The 13,259-nt window shown below is 52.0% G+C and overlaps 1 protein-coding gene across 3 annotated transcripts in view; it reads left to right on the forward strand.

The window, feature by feature from the left end:
• Positions 1–13,259, forward strand: part of TTC7A (tetratricopeptide repeat domain 7A) — a 116,838-nt gene that overhangs the window by 39,696 nt on the left and 63,883 nt on the right. For 2 of the 3 annotated variants that reach the window (XM_006185772.3, XM_032497442.1), the window contains exons 6-8: positions 7,370–7,448; positions 8,272–8,429; positions 9,050–9,113. In XM_006185772.3, the coding sequence (XP_006185834.1) occupies positions 7,370–7,448; positions 8,272–8,429; positions 9,050–9,113 (301 nt within the window). Of the gene's footprint in view, positions 1–7,369; positions 7,449–8,271; positions 8,430–9,049; positions 9,114–13,259 lie in introns of those variants that run through there. The other variant, XM_032497443.1, reaches the window with a different exon arrangement.

A 13,259-nucleotide genomic window follows, 5' to 3' on the forward strand; every position in this document is an offset into this window, starting at 1 on the left:
GCTGGAACTAACAGTATTCCCACTTCACTGAAGGAGAGGTTAAGTAACTTACCCAGGATCACAAGACTAATAGTGATAGTGCCAGCAGACCTGGTGCTGAGCTGGATCTGTCCACCCCTAAAGCCCAAGGCCATGCTCATTACATGGTCCTGTACGTTGTGGGTTTTAACGACATCCCTTGCCTCCACCTACTAGATGCCAGTAGATCCCCCTGCCCCCAAGTGCGACAACCAAGAATGTCTCCCGACATTGAGCAATGTCCTGGGGTGGGGGTAGGAGGCAAAATCGCCCCCACTTGAGAACCACGGTCTTAGCCCAAGGTTCGAGAGGCAGGATGCAGGCACTTGACATCGGGTCACCTTCTCCAGGGCAGCTCTGAAAAGTCTTTTAAAGGGCTCCAGAGCCATTTCCTGCTGGTTAAATTCACCCCCACTTGCCTGGGCTCTTGGGGTGTTTGGGAAGAGGAAGAAACCCTTCCCTGTGTTCAGAGAGGTCACGGCCTGGAAGGAGGAATGGGGCTGAGGTTTAAAATTAAAAAAAACCCTCCAAGAAGAGCACAGCAATTCATTTCCCCGCTAGCTTCCGAGGCCCCTGAGTGTCCCATCCCTCCAAGAGCGGAGTGAGACCCCCCTTTCAGAGCTCACATCCCAGTGGGGAGCTTATAGTGTAGGAGCCAGATGTTGACATCAGACAGTGCTCTGTGCTGGAGGACAAGGAGGCAGAGAGGTGGGGTGCTGCCTGGAACAGGGTGGACTCCAAGGAGACAGTTCATCCTGAGGGTGGAGTGAAGCCCCGGGGATGAGGTGCTGCTGGGTGTTAAAAGAGGTTCCTTAGGGCCTCAGGAGGAGGTGGTGAGACCTGCTTCTGGGCCAGAATCTGAGAAAATGAGCTCATTCCCCTGTGGGCCTGAGTGGGCCCAGCCTCCAGAAGGGCCAGAGGAACCCATGCTGGGAATGGGGTGCTCAGCTTCCAGGGTCCAGCTTGTCCCTCCAGTTAAGGATTAGACATAGCTTAAAGGGTGTGGAATTCTCCACTCTGCAACATGGGTGATGTTTGCTTGGCCTCCAGGCAGAGCTGCCTCTTTAATTCTGAGTTTCAGTGAGGCCTGCCCGGGCCTCCCTCCTGCTGGATGAGTCTGAAACCACTGCCGCCCATTTACTCATTCAGTGTCTGAGGGACACTAATTTTTTCCAAGGGCCTTGCCCTATTGATCCAGCAGTTAATTCCCCGCCGCTGACTCCTTCCCCTTGTACTGTGGCTGATGGCAGGGTTCCTCATCGACTTGGGACTGAAAGCACTGGCATGAAAGTCAGGAGTTGGGGGCCCCTCCCAAAGGGCAGGGACTGGGGATACCTGGGGTCGGCTTCCCCTCACTGCCACCAGAGGGCAGCCGCGGACTCTGATTGGAGGCTTGCCCCAGGCAGTTCCGCCGATACCAGCTGCCCCAGCTGCCAGGAGGAGGCACTGGCACCGTTCTGTTCTTGGGGGAGGGAAGGGGGAGGGGGCATGGCTACTGGACCCAGGTTCCTGGCTGTAGGGGAGGCTTGGTTCTCCTTTGCACCAAGCAGCTCTAGAGGTGGGGCAGCAGGGGTTGCCAGGGGTGATGCAATGCCAGGGAAACTGTTGATCACCCTGACCTCACTAGGACCTAGTCTCTGGGCATCTCCCAAGAAAGAAAAACGTGAGCTGACTTGGCTCCTTACCCTAGAATGGCCAAGAGGCTGTTTGTCTTTGGGGTGGTTTTTCCCTTCCTTCTGCCTAGACCTTCAGAGCCCATTCTTGGCTCTGGGCTGGGAGTGAGCTTGGGCCATGTATGTTGAACCAGGTAGGCTGTATGTTTGGTGCACATTCTTTAAAAAAAAAAAACAAAACAACTTAAAAAATTACTCAAGCAATGTGTGTTCATTATACCAAAACCAAACAATAGAGAAGGAAGTCTGTGTTTTCTGAGGGAGTTCCCCAGGGCTTGGCAGGTTCTGCAGCCTTATGAAAGCACTCTCCCTTTCTGCTCTGTGTGTGTGTGTTTAGGGATCTTGGAAAACCCAGCCTAATATTGGGTATGACTCCATGAGGGGTGTGTTCAAGCAGCAATAATTTTGTATTCTCAGCATCCACCCAGTATCTGCATCTCTAGGGGACAGCAAGAGACAGATGGCTCTAAGGGGCATTTAGGGACCAGAATCACCCAACAGCAAAGCCCAGGAGAGCCTCCTGGTGGTCTGTGTATGCTTTGGGCACAGGGAGACCTCTGAGGTCCATCAGAGAGAGCACACCCTTCCAGCCTCTCTTAATGCATAGCCTTTACTTATTGTTAGTGCCCACCGCCCATACCCCACCTCAGTAGAAAGCTCCCCTTGCCTGGACGTCCTCAGTGCCCTGCAAGGGAAGTGTCACTGCCTTTTTCTGGGGCTGGAAGTGAAGAAGAGAGCTTTAGTTTTTGAAATTGATGATGTGGATCTGAGGCAGGAGGAATAGCTTGATAACTGTTTGAACTTCACCTGACCTTGTCCCCCGAGTCAGCCCTCCAGCTGTTGGGATCTGTCAACTGGCTGTGCATTTCTGGGTCTTTGGCCGGAAACCTCTTGCACACAATTAGCAGTGCCAGCCCTGAAACACAGACTTTCTGGCCAGGGTCATACCAGAGTGTTTAGGTTCTATTCAGTGATAAATTCCATGCGTTTTCTCATTCTCTGTTTCGAATCCAACCAAATCCCCCGCCCCAGCAATTTGTTGAGGACCTAATGTATGCAAGATATTTTGCTAATAAGCTCTTGAATAAATGAAGAGAGTGGCTGATTTCTCAGACTGTGAACTCCATACTTGTGGGGCCACGAGTGAGATATTCATTCACCCACTCAGTCTCTTAATTCTTGAGAACCCAACATTTGGTGTACAGTAGCCAGCATTCGGTATACAGTAGGCACTTTGTACAGACTTAGTCAGTGGAGTCCTGGTGTTCCAATGGCCAGGAAAAGAAGGTGTAACTGTGCCAGGTCAGAAAATACGCATTGTCTTTTCTCGAGAGTCTTTTTGGTTAAAAGGGAGTAAAATCTGACGCCCTTGGGGCCTGCAGTAAGCTCCCCTCTCCCCGTGGGTGAGTGATGGCCTGACAAGGCAGGCATCTGCATGTTTTAGTTTTCGCATTGGCAAGTGAGAATTGACTTACTCCATGCAATTTCTTGAGTGCCTTCTGTGTTCCAAGCACTATGCTCGTAGCTGGGAATACGAAGCTTGCCTCACCACCCTCATTAGAAGTTGCAAAGACTGGATGAGATGAAGTGCTTTAAGAAATCCACTCTGCTGCCTGCTGCTGACCAGGGGCCCGGAGAAGCCTGTGGCCTCCTTGCAGGGCCCACCTGGAGGCCTCCCTGAGATGAGCGGCTCTCCTCCACCCATCCCTGCACGCTCAGCTCTTTCTCTCTGCTGCTGGCCAGCCAGCGTTGACTTGAGTTGGCATCCATGGCTTCCTGGCTTCTCCACACGCAGCCTGATTCTGGGCCAGGGTTGGTTTGAGGCCCTGTTTGGATGTTGTTAAAAGTGGCAGCTTTGCTCAGAAAGGTCAGCGCGAGAGGCCAGAACAAAGAGATCTTTCAAGTTGGCCTCTCACGGGGCTCGGAAAAGCCCAGCAGTACCTGGCAGCGCCAGTGTGGACCGGGGGCAGGATTACTTGGGCTGGTGGGAGAAACCCCGTGTACTGTCCTGCTTCCCAGAGGGGTGAGCCGAGGCGGAGGGCCATTCCCACAGTGCAGAACAGGACAGGCCAGCTGCGAGCCGGGTCTCCCCTTGTCTGGCCCTGGCCACCAGAATCTGTGTTGATTTTTCTCTTTACCTGTGGTCAGTAAAAATTGGGACTTACCCAAAAGATGTCTCAGGGTGATTATTTGCCTTGCTGGAGAATTTGTGGGCTTATTTAGATACCAAAGTCCTTTATAAACTTGAAAATAGTAAAAATATACAACTTTGCGGGCCTAGGATCTTGTTAAAATGCACCTTTCTTTCCTCAGTTGTGTGTGTATTGGGGGAGGCAGGGTCCCTGGGAGTCTGCATTTCTCCCACGCCCCCCGGCGACGCCAGTGCTGCTGGTCTGGGAGCGTGCTGAGCGTCGATGATGTAGAAACTAAAGGCAGACGACAATCCTTGCATCGCAGTGGGATGAAGGGGCCATGGTCCCTCTTGGCCCTGGCCTCTTGGGAGCAGCCTGGTCTGGACTGCCAGGCAGGAGACTGGCAGGTAGCCCACAGAGTGGAAAATCACCCACAGGTCTGCGAGCTGCCGGCCTCCTCCGGGGCAGCCCCAGGGTCCAGCCCACCTCAGCATGTGGCCATTTGGCCCAGCTGCCAGGGCAGAGCTCTCCTGCAGACTGAGTTCCCAGAACCAACCCTTTCCTCCCTTTTCTGGAAGTTGGTGCGGTGTGTGTCTTTTTCCTCTTGCCTGGTAATGGCTGTTGTCGGGTTTTCCCCTCAGCTCGCCTGGCCTGTGGCCTGCTGTCCAGCTCCAGGTTCTTTTCTAAGGTGGAGGCATTGGTGGGCCTGAAGGACTTCTGCTGCAGACTCTCCCACTCAGGCTTGTGGGGGCTCCCAGCCTGTCCCTGGGTGTGGTTTGCCTGCCAAGGAATCCTGTTCTTCTGTCCCCTGTGGAGGCAGGGCTAATGGAAGGAAAGATGGACACAAAGCTGGAGGAGCCCCTCGATTACTTTATTCCCCTCCCCTACTCGTTAGCTCCTGAAATTTCATGCAAAAAAATGTGGCAAACTAAAACATAAGTAATATGATCTTTCAGACCCTAATTAGAAGGGGAAAGGAAAATGACTAATATTCATTGAGCCTCTACCACATGCCTGGTGTGCTTGGGGCTTCACATATATTCATTTCCTGACAGCACTGTGAGCAAATGAGGACTCCTCCTACAGATGGGGAGACTAGGACTCAGGCTACCTTGCTTTTCCTAGATTACAGATTTAGGATCTGGTTGCAAAGCTCGGGTTGTCCCTTCTAGAACCTGACTTATAAGCCGGGGAGCACTAGAAGACACTGGGGATCATCTAAACCAATGGTTCTCAAACTTGAGTGTCATTGGAACCCTCTGGAAACTTGACAAAAATGTGGATTGCTGGGCTTTACATCAGATCTTCTGATTCAGCGGATCTGGAGTGGGGAAGGCTCAGAATTTGCGTTTCAAATAAGTTCCCAGGATGCTGATGCTGTTGGTCCCACTTTAGACCTGTGGTCTAAACCATTGTTTCTCAAAGTGTGGGATGAAGACTTCTAGTGATACACAAGGTGATTTTAAGTGAGGCACAGACTAACTATTTAAAAGTACTTCTCTATTTAATAATTATTGGCAAAAAAAAAAACAAAAAAAACCTGAAACAAAACAACTAGGTACACCAAATCCATGATTTCAGGTATTTTTGATTAAAATGAGATAGTTACTGAAATAAAAAGGAAGAAGATAAAAAGAAAAGCATTACGCAGAATAATAACACTGATGGTGTACAGCTAGGCAAAAATTATAGATGTGGTGTGCAGATGACCGAGTCTGGGAGATGCTGATTGAAGCTGAGGGCCTGGTTTTATAGAGGAAGGGACCATGCACAACCCACAGGGGTGAGCCCCTCCTTGGGCCACAAGGCCCTCAGCAGCAGTGCCCAGGCGTGAACTGTCTCTGAGGGCCCTGTGATGCCCTGTGCTACCGGCCCCTCCCGGTTCTTCAGCAGTTCTAAGCAGACTAGGGAAGGTCGTTGTGACTCTGACTCTATCCCACAGGTCTTTATCTCCATTCTCAGCCTTATGAACAGGGATCTGAGTTTATAATGTTGGTTGTTTGCACATTTGGGGCTTGCTTGTCTGAAACCAGAGGTTCCCAGAAGGCAGGGAATTGATGTCGTATCTTTTTATGGCTCCAGGCTCCAAAGCTCCCAGGAATCTGTTTCATGCATGAAAGATGCAGGAGGGGCTCACGTGACTGTCCTGGCCTCCACCTTTGGGTTTTCACCCTCTGTGATCTCTCATTTCTTAATTTACTGGCCTGGCAAGCCTCTGCTTTCCCTTGCAAGCTGTGATCCAGGGAACCCCTGGAACAAGTGAGGAGGATGGTCCTCAGACATTTGCGGAACACGCCACATGCCAGGGCTGAGCTTCAGGAACAAGACAGGAGCCCTGCCCTCAGGGGATGCGCAGTGCCAAAGGGATCAGCCTGTAAATGGAGAATAACCGCAAAATGCCATGCTTGCTTCAAAAGAGGAATTAACACAGGGCAAGAGCTATGCAGTCGGGAGGGTCACATGTGGGGAGAGGCCTGGGAAGGCTGCAGGGAAAAAATGATGTTGGAAAGTGATGTTTGAAAACACAAGTTTTTTTAAGGATGAATAGGGGAAGGACCCTTTTAGGCAGTGGGAGAAGTCTGTGCCAAGATTTGGCATTGGTAACTGTGGATGGCTGTTCAAAAGGGACTTGAGTGGCAGGAGATGAGATGGCAGAGAGGCAAGGGGCAGACCCAACAGCACTAGGATGCCGTGCTGAGGGCTCGGACTGGATTCTGTAAGCCTGGGGGCACTGATGAAGGGCCAACCTGGGGAGGAACAAGATGACTTTTGCATGTCAGGCAGAGCCCTCCAGGAGCAGTGAGGTGCAGTTTTTCAAACTCAGGCCACAGCCATTAGTGGGTTGCAAAATCTGTTTAGTGGGCTGCAACCAGCATTTTAAACATAGGAGAGTAGGGGGAGACATAAAATAGAAAATACCAGAGTGGGTTGCATTGCATGTAGTAGAGATAGAAACTTGAGTTTCATGTAAGCAATGTGTGCATATATATGGGGTTGCAATGTCAAATGTAGTTTTTACTATGGATCACACTTTAAAAAGCTTGAAAATGACTTTAAGGCACAGGGGGCTGACTGGAGAGGGTGAGACCAGCTGTCACTGTCGTCTAGGCCCCAGGTGATGCAGGCCAGTCTGGGGCCCTGGTGGTAGGGACAGATTGGTGAGAATGGATTCCAGTGTAGACCAGATGTGGCAGGTGAAGATGGAGAATTTGAGGCTGATTCAAGTCAGAAAGTCTGACACCAGCCCAAAGCACTTGGGCCAAGATAACATCTTGTTTGAAATACTCAGTCTTGGTCCCTTTCTGGTGGTGAACTGGAGGCCTGAGTGTCTGGGGAGGCCATAGGCAAGAAGGAGCCTTTTTGTTCTTTGATCAGTGATGTCCTGGGCCTCTAGGATCCTGGTGTTACAATTCTGACCTTTCATGCCAATTGTTGGATGTTTTTAAGTAACAGTCAAACAGTCCTTCTAGCATCTGCAGGTTTGATGAGGCTGCATTTGTGGGAACTAGGCTGGTAATGACCCTGCCTCTGCTGTCTTCCCACTAGGAACATCGTAAAAGGCATGAGAGAGCTCCGGGAGGTCCTGCGCTCTGTGGAGACCAAAGCAACTCAGAACTTCAAAGTGGTAACACGGAGGAGGCCCCAGGGCTGGGTGCTGGCTGTGGCTGGTTTATTCGGTTTATTCAGGGGTCAATTTTAGTGGGAAACAGCAGAAGTCCTAGCAGGCAGCCCCTGAATCAGGGATGACCATGTGTTGCATGCATGCTTGTCCTCTCCCTGTTGTGCTCACAGCAGACATTGTTAGTCAATCTCAGAGTTCCTTTCCTCTCAGCCTAGGATGTGTCCTCAGCATCCTTCTCATCACAGTGCTACACGTAACCCCTAGCATTAGATCAGAGCTGAAACCGCCTGTCATCCCTTCCTAGCAAGGTGGTGAGCTAATTCTTAAGAGGTTTGTTTATGATCTTAATAGATAACCTTGGCTTGCTTTCCTGCCCCAGTTCCCGCCTGCCTTCTTAGGCTTTTATTCACCCCAAATCAGGGCCACAGCTGCTCTCGCCCTAGAATTTTCAGTCCAATATCAGAAAGTTATCTGATGGAGAGAGCTGCCTGCGCCGGTGGCTTTATGATCTGCAAGGGCCTGTGAACTCAGAGCTGTGCCAGGCTCCCTGGGGCCAGGAGGCAGAGGAAATGCACCTCTTGTCTAGGAGAGGAGCGAGGACAAAAGATAAAGGAGGAGCCATCAGAGGCCAACAGAAGGGGTGGGACAGCTCAATGATGGGGACACAGAGAAGTGAGGGGGCTCCTTGGGAGTGGAGTGGTGGGCCTCCCGGAAGGAGAGTGCATTTCAAGCAGGCAGATTTGGCTGGGTGGTGGGTGGAGGGCCTGCTAGGCCACGGCAGGGGAGAGCCGACAGGTGCCTGCGACTGAGTTTCCCCCTCTGCCAGATGGCGGCCAAGCATCTGGCAGGGGTCCTGCTGCACTCCCTGAGCGAGGAGTGCTACTGGAGCCCCCTGTCCCACCCGCTGCCCGAGTTCATGAGCAAGGAAGAGAATTCCTTCATCACACAGGCCCTGCGGAAACCTCATCTCTATGAAGGAGACAAGTAAGCCCTACCTGCTCTGGGGACCACGCCAGGCTCATGCCATCATACCTGGGGTTTGAGCCCCACTGGTGGCCCCTCTCTCTGCCCCACACTCTCCTCCAGCCACTGCCCAGCTTACTGCCAGGCAGACTCTTCAGTATCAGCAGGAGCCAGATAGACTAGAGAAGAAGGCAGGTCTTTGGGGGTGGAGGATGCGGGGCTCAGGGGATCCTATAAGGCATCCAAAGGCCAAATAAATTAATTGGGGATACCTGCCTTCCCAGTAGTCCTAACGCACCTTATGTCTTGCTCATGCCAATAATGGAAGGTGGGCTCTGTGAGCGGCCCAGCAAAGCTGCTTCCTTGTGCTTCTCTGCTCCTTGCCCCAGCCGCTTCATGCAGTGCTGGGGGCTGGAAGGGGCATTTCCCCTCAAGAGCATCGCAGGATTTCCAGCCTTAGGTCCACTGCAGCCTTTTAGATCCATAACTCCGGGGCACGATAAAGAGCTACCAGTGGGATCCGGTGCCCGTGAATTATGCAGGAGAGGGTCACCTTACCAGGGCAGGTGCTGACTCCGGGGCAGCAGGGCCAGTGTGGCGGGCCAGCGCGCTGGAGCTGGGCTGACGTTTGTGTCTTCCAGCCTCTACTGCCCGAAGGACAACATCGAGGAAGCCCTCCTGCTGCTGCTCATCAGCGAGTCCATGGTAAGCTCCAGGGCCTCCTCCCGGGCCTCCTGCCTCCACCCTGTGAGGTGGGGCTGAGGGGCTTGGGCACAGGCTACCACGTGGGGCCTGAAGCTCATGCTCCCCAATGCCAGAGGTGAGGCTCGTCATGAGATTTAGGTGTGGGCATGGACTGAGCTAACCAGCCCTTACCCGCGGCTGCTGTAATTACAAAAGGTCTCAGCAAGTCAACTGAATGTTGCATGAACAGCTCTGTGCTGGGTATGTGACGACGGAAGAGGGTAGAGGAACGGGTGCTTTCAAGGCAGAGGCGCGGATGCAGAGCCCAGCTCTGCCTCTCAGCAGCTAAGGGCCCTGGGCAGGTCTCCTAGTCTCTGTGAGCCTCCGCTCCTCCCCTGTGGGGCAGCAGGCGCTCACAGAGGTACGGGTGCCTGTGCAAGACGCTTGTTCATGCAGTTCTGAATACTGAGTGGCATCTACTTTGTGCCAGGCCCTGTTCTAGATGCCAGAGATGCAGCAGCAAACAAAAATGGAGAAATCTCCCTGCCCTCATGGAGCTTACATTTTAGTGAGGGAGGTGGGCAGTAAATGAATTCACTACTCAGCTCTTCAGGGTTTCGGTGTCTGAGTGCTGTGGACTCTAAGGCTGAGGGGTAGAGGTGTGCTGGACAGAGCATGTGTGAAATGCTCTTTAGATTGTTTTCTTAAGACCCACTTCTCCTGCCCCAGGCAAACACACATGCACGCAAGTGCCTTGGAGCCTCAGCGAGGGAGAGAGGTGTGGTTGTGTGGTCCAGGGGCGGTGAGATGGGGATGGGTGGTCCGAGGGAGCTGGAGGAGGGGTGGCAGGAGCAGCAGGAGCCATGGGTCCTCTAACTGAGGGGCCCTCTGGAGCTTATGAGCTGAGGACCCCTTGTTCGAGAAGTAAGTGTTTTAAAATGATGTATCTGAGAGCAGTGTCTGAAAGTGGAGTTCAAGAAACTGGGTCCCCCAAACAGCCAGAAACAAATGGTCTTTGGACACCTGGGTCTGTGTGATGCCAGGGTTTGCTTAGAGAACTTTGGTCAGTGGATTGCCTCTGGCTGAGCAGGTCCCCCAGCAAGTAGACAGAAGGAGGGACACTGGTCTAGGGGTGAGAGAGCGTGTCCTTCCTCAGTGCGGCGGAGTCCATTTGGATTTGAGAGTGCCCACGAAGGGGCGTGGATGTTAGGATCCCAAGGGCAGACTGGCCAGCATGGTCCTGAAAGGTCTGGAGAGTGAGTGCTTGGGGGTCAGTGTTTGCTCCCGGGAGGGGACATCTAGCTGGTTGGTTAGCCCGATGTGGAGGTGGAGGTACCAAGTGCCATATTTGATTTTTGTGGGAGAACGGTGTACTTTTCATAACCTACACCCTGCTAATTATGTTAATTATGGAACCTCAGCCATAGACCAGTACCCTCTGGCTTCCCCCTGCACCCCCGTCAGCTGCCTCAACATCTACACCGTCAGGTGAAACTGTGCTGAAGTCACCTGTCTCAGGAAACACAGGTCATTGCGCTCACCTTCTTGTGCTGAGGGTTACAGTGTGGTCTACAGGTTGGAAATAAAAAGGTGAAAATGGGAACATTTCTTAGGTCCTTTCTCTGCCAGGTTCCAAGCTGGTTATCTCATATAGGTAGGCATTGTGTTGAGCCACTTGAAAAACAACCGTTTATTTATTCAGTCTGATACTAATGTGTTCCCATCTTACAGATGAGAAGAGTGAGGTCCAGGACAGGTACATGTCTTGGTCAGTCAGAGTCACACATTAATAATCCTTGCAGGCATGATTCAAATCACATCCGTGATTCAGTGACTGCTCTGATGGTCAATTTTCTCATCTATAAAAGGGCCAGTGAGTAACTTTGAGGATCAAATGAGGCAGGGCTTGGGGAGGGCTTTGTAAACAGGCACATAGCTGTCGGTGAGAATGGTCATCATTTTTCTCCCTGGCAGGGGCAGAGGCTGGGCTCTGTATCCACAGGCATATTCTGTGGCCACTGCTCGATCTGGGTACCCAGGACCAGAGTTCAGATGCCTTTCATTAAAGTTATTCCCTCTGCCCAAACCCTCAAGCTACCCTGTATCTCTAAGTAGAGAATGACCTTTTACTAAAAAGTGGCCCACACTTGGAGCCAAGGTGAATTTTCCTGAATATACAGTTTCCCTCCAGGCAGCTCTTTACTGTTTGCAAGAGGGTGTGTGATCAGCCAGCTCACATAGGCGACTCGGGGGCCCAGGCCGGCTGGCCAGGCGGGTGTCCTGGGAATTCCCTGTGGCATGCAAGGCCGAGGAAGTGCTCAGACGCCGTGTGCACTGTAGCCAGGAGGAGACGCTCTTCCAGGGCTGGCTGGTTGGTTTCTTCCTGCTCACACCCCAGCCTATCACAAATCTAGAAGCTTCAGATATTTGAGGGAGGACGTTGGTGCTGGATGTAGCTTTGGTGTCTTCTACTGGGGCTTTCCACCTGGGGTCTGGATCTGGCCACTGTGGCTCCGAACGGTTTCTCAGAGTGAACAGACCACCTCTGACTTCTCACTTGCCCTTGTTTTACCCCCTCCTTCCCCGCAGGTCCCATTCTCCATCAGGTGTGGTCACCGCTGCCAGCCTCCCGGGCTCCCGCTCTGACCCCTCAACTGACCCCTGAGGCTCAGGCTGGCCTCACGTACCAGCGGGGTTTTCCTCATCTCCCTTTAATGCTGGCTGGGTTTGGCTGCACATGATGGGGAGAAACCTCTAGGAGCAGCTGGCTGCCTTGACTGCTGCTTGGGTTCACCTGCAGAATTCATTATGCCGCAGTAAAAGCTGCTCCAGCACAGCCTGGCCAGGAGGCGTAATCAACACAGCTCTCTGCCTCCAGGGTCGCCAGAGCAGCTGCTCTGGGAGAGGGTGTTTGCAGGTTTCCTGAGTCCATCAGCAGCCCGTATTTTGTGGTTTGGAACTCAGAGAAGTAGCCTGCATGGGGTCTGGGTGTGGGGCTGGTACCTTGGATAGGGTTTTTGCTTCAGGCTAAGTGTGTTGAGAGTGAATGGAGAGTCCTTGTCTTTCGAGAGGCACATAGAAACTTTACAAATGCTTTCACAGAAATGCAAGGAATGTGAGTTATAACTGGCTGAAGAAGATTTGTGTTTTGGATCCAGTTTTGGGGACCAAAAGGGCATTTAAAAATTCATCCCCCCACCCATCCCCACCCATCCATCCATCCACTCACCCAGTTACCATCCACCCATCTGTCCACCCACCCATCTACTCATCTCTGTCCATCCATCTAATCTTGTTTGGGCAGCTACAGTGTAGTGTGCCAGGCCATGCTCAGCACTGGAGATACAAAGACGCATAGTTAAACCACGCCCCTGTCCCAGATGTGGAGTGTGTGTCTAGGGACATGGAAGAAATTCTCGTCCCCAGATCAAAAGGAATTACCTCAATCTGCTGAATCCCAAGTGCATAGTCTAGCTTTTGAAAGAACCGTGTATCAAAACCAGCCTGATTTTCTCAGTTGGGTAACCAGGAGGTACAGGACTCTGCCATTTCTAAAATCCTGCTCTAGGGCATCTAAAATCCAAATCTTTGGGCCCTTGTTTCTTTCATCTAGGGGAGAAGTTGCTGCTGGTGTCAGGCTCTTGGGACCTGAAAGGGCTATGGTTGAGTGAGTGTGGGTGGGTGGGTGAACCTCTGGGGCCTGGGACCCTGCGGGTTAACATACTAACTGCCATCCATGCTTAGTGTCAGGCATCCAGCGATTTGAATCTTGAATTGGACATTCACCACCTGTGTAGCCTGGGCATGCATCTTGCTTCCCTGAGCCTCAGTTCTCTCATCTGTAAAATGGGGCTAATAAGGTGTCCCTTGGAGGGATTGCACGAATGAAGTAAGAAAATGAACACAAAGGTGCCTGGTACATTGTGGATGTCCAAAATGTGTTTGTTTTATCCTGATAAATCCTGGGTTCTGACTTAGCAATTTTTGAAAACATTTCGGCTCAGATTTGGTTGGGAGAAAAATTGGTTTGAGGATACTGTTCGGTTTAAAAAAAATAAGTGCTTCCTGGGCTTGATTCCATCTGGGACTGGGCAGATGAGCACAGATTGTTCCAGCTCCTGGCTCCTGGTTTACTTTAACACGAGGCCCCACCGTGCTGCAGGCTGC

Source organism: Camelus ferus, chromosome 15 (genome assembly GCF_009834535.1).
Source record: "Camelus ferus isolate YT-003-E chromosome 15, BCGSAC_Cfer_1.0, whole genome shotgun sequence".
Lineage (NCBI taxonomy): Eukaryota > Metazoa > Chordata > Mammalia > Artiodactyla > Camelidae > Camelus > Camelus ferus.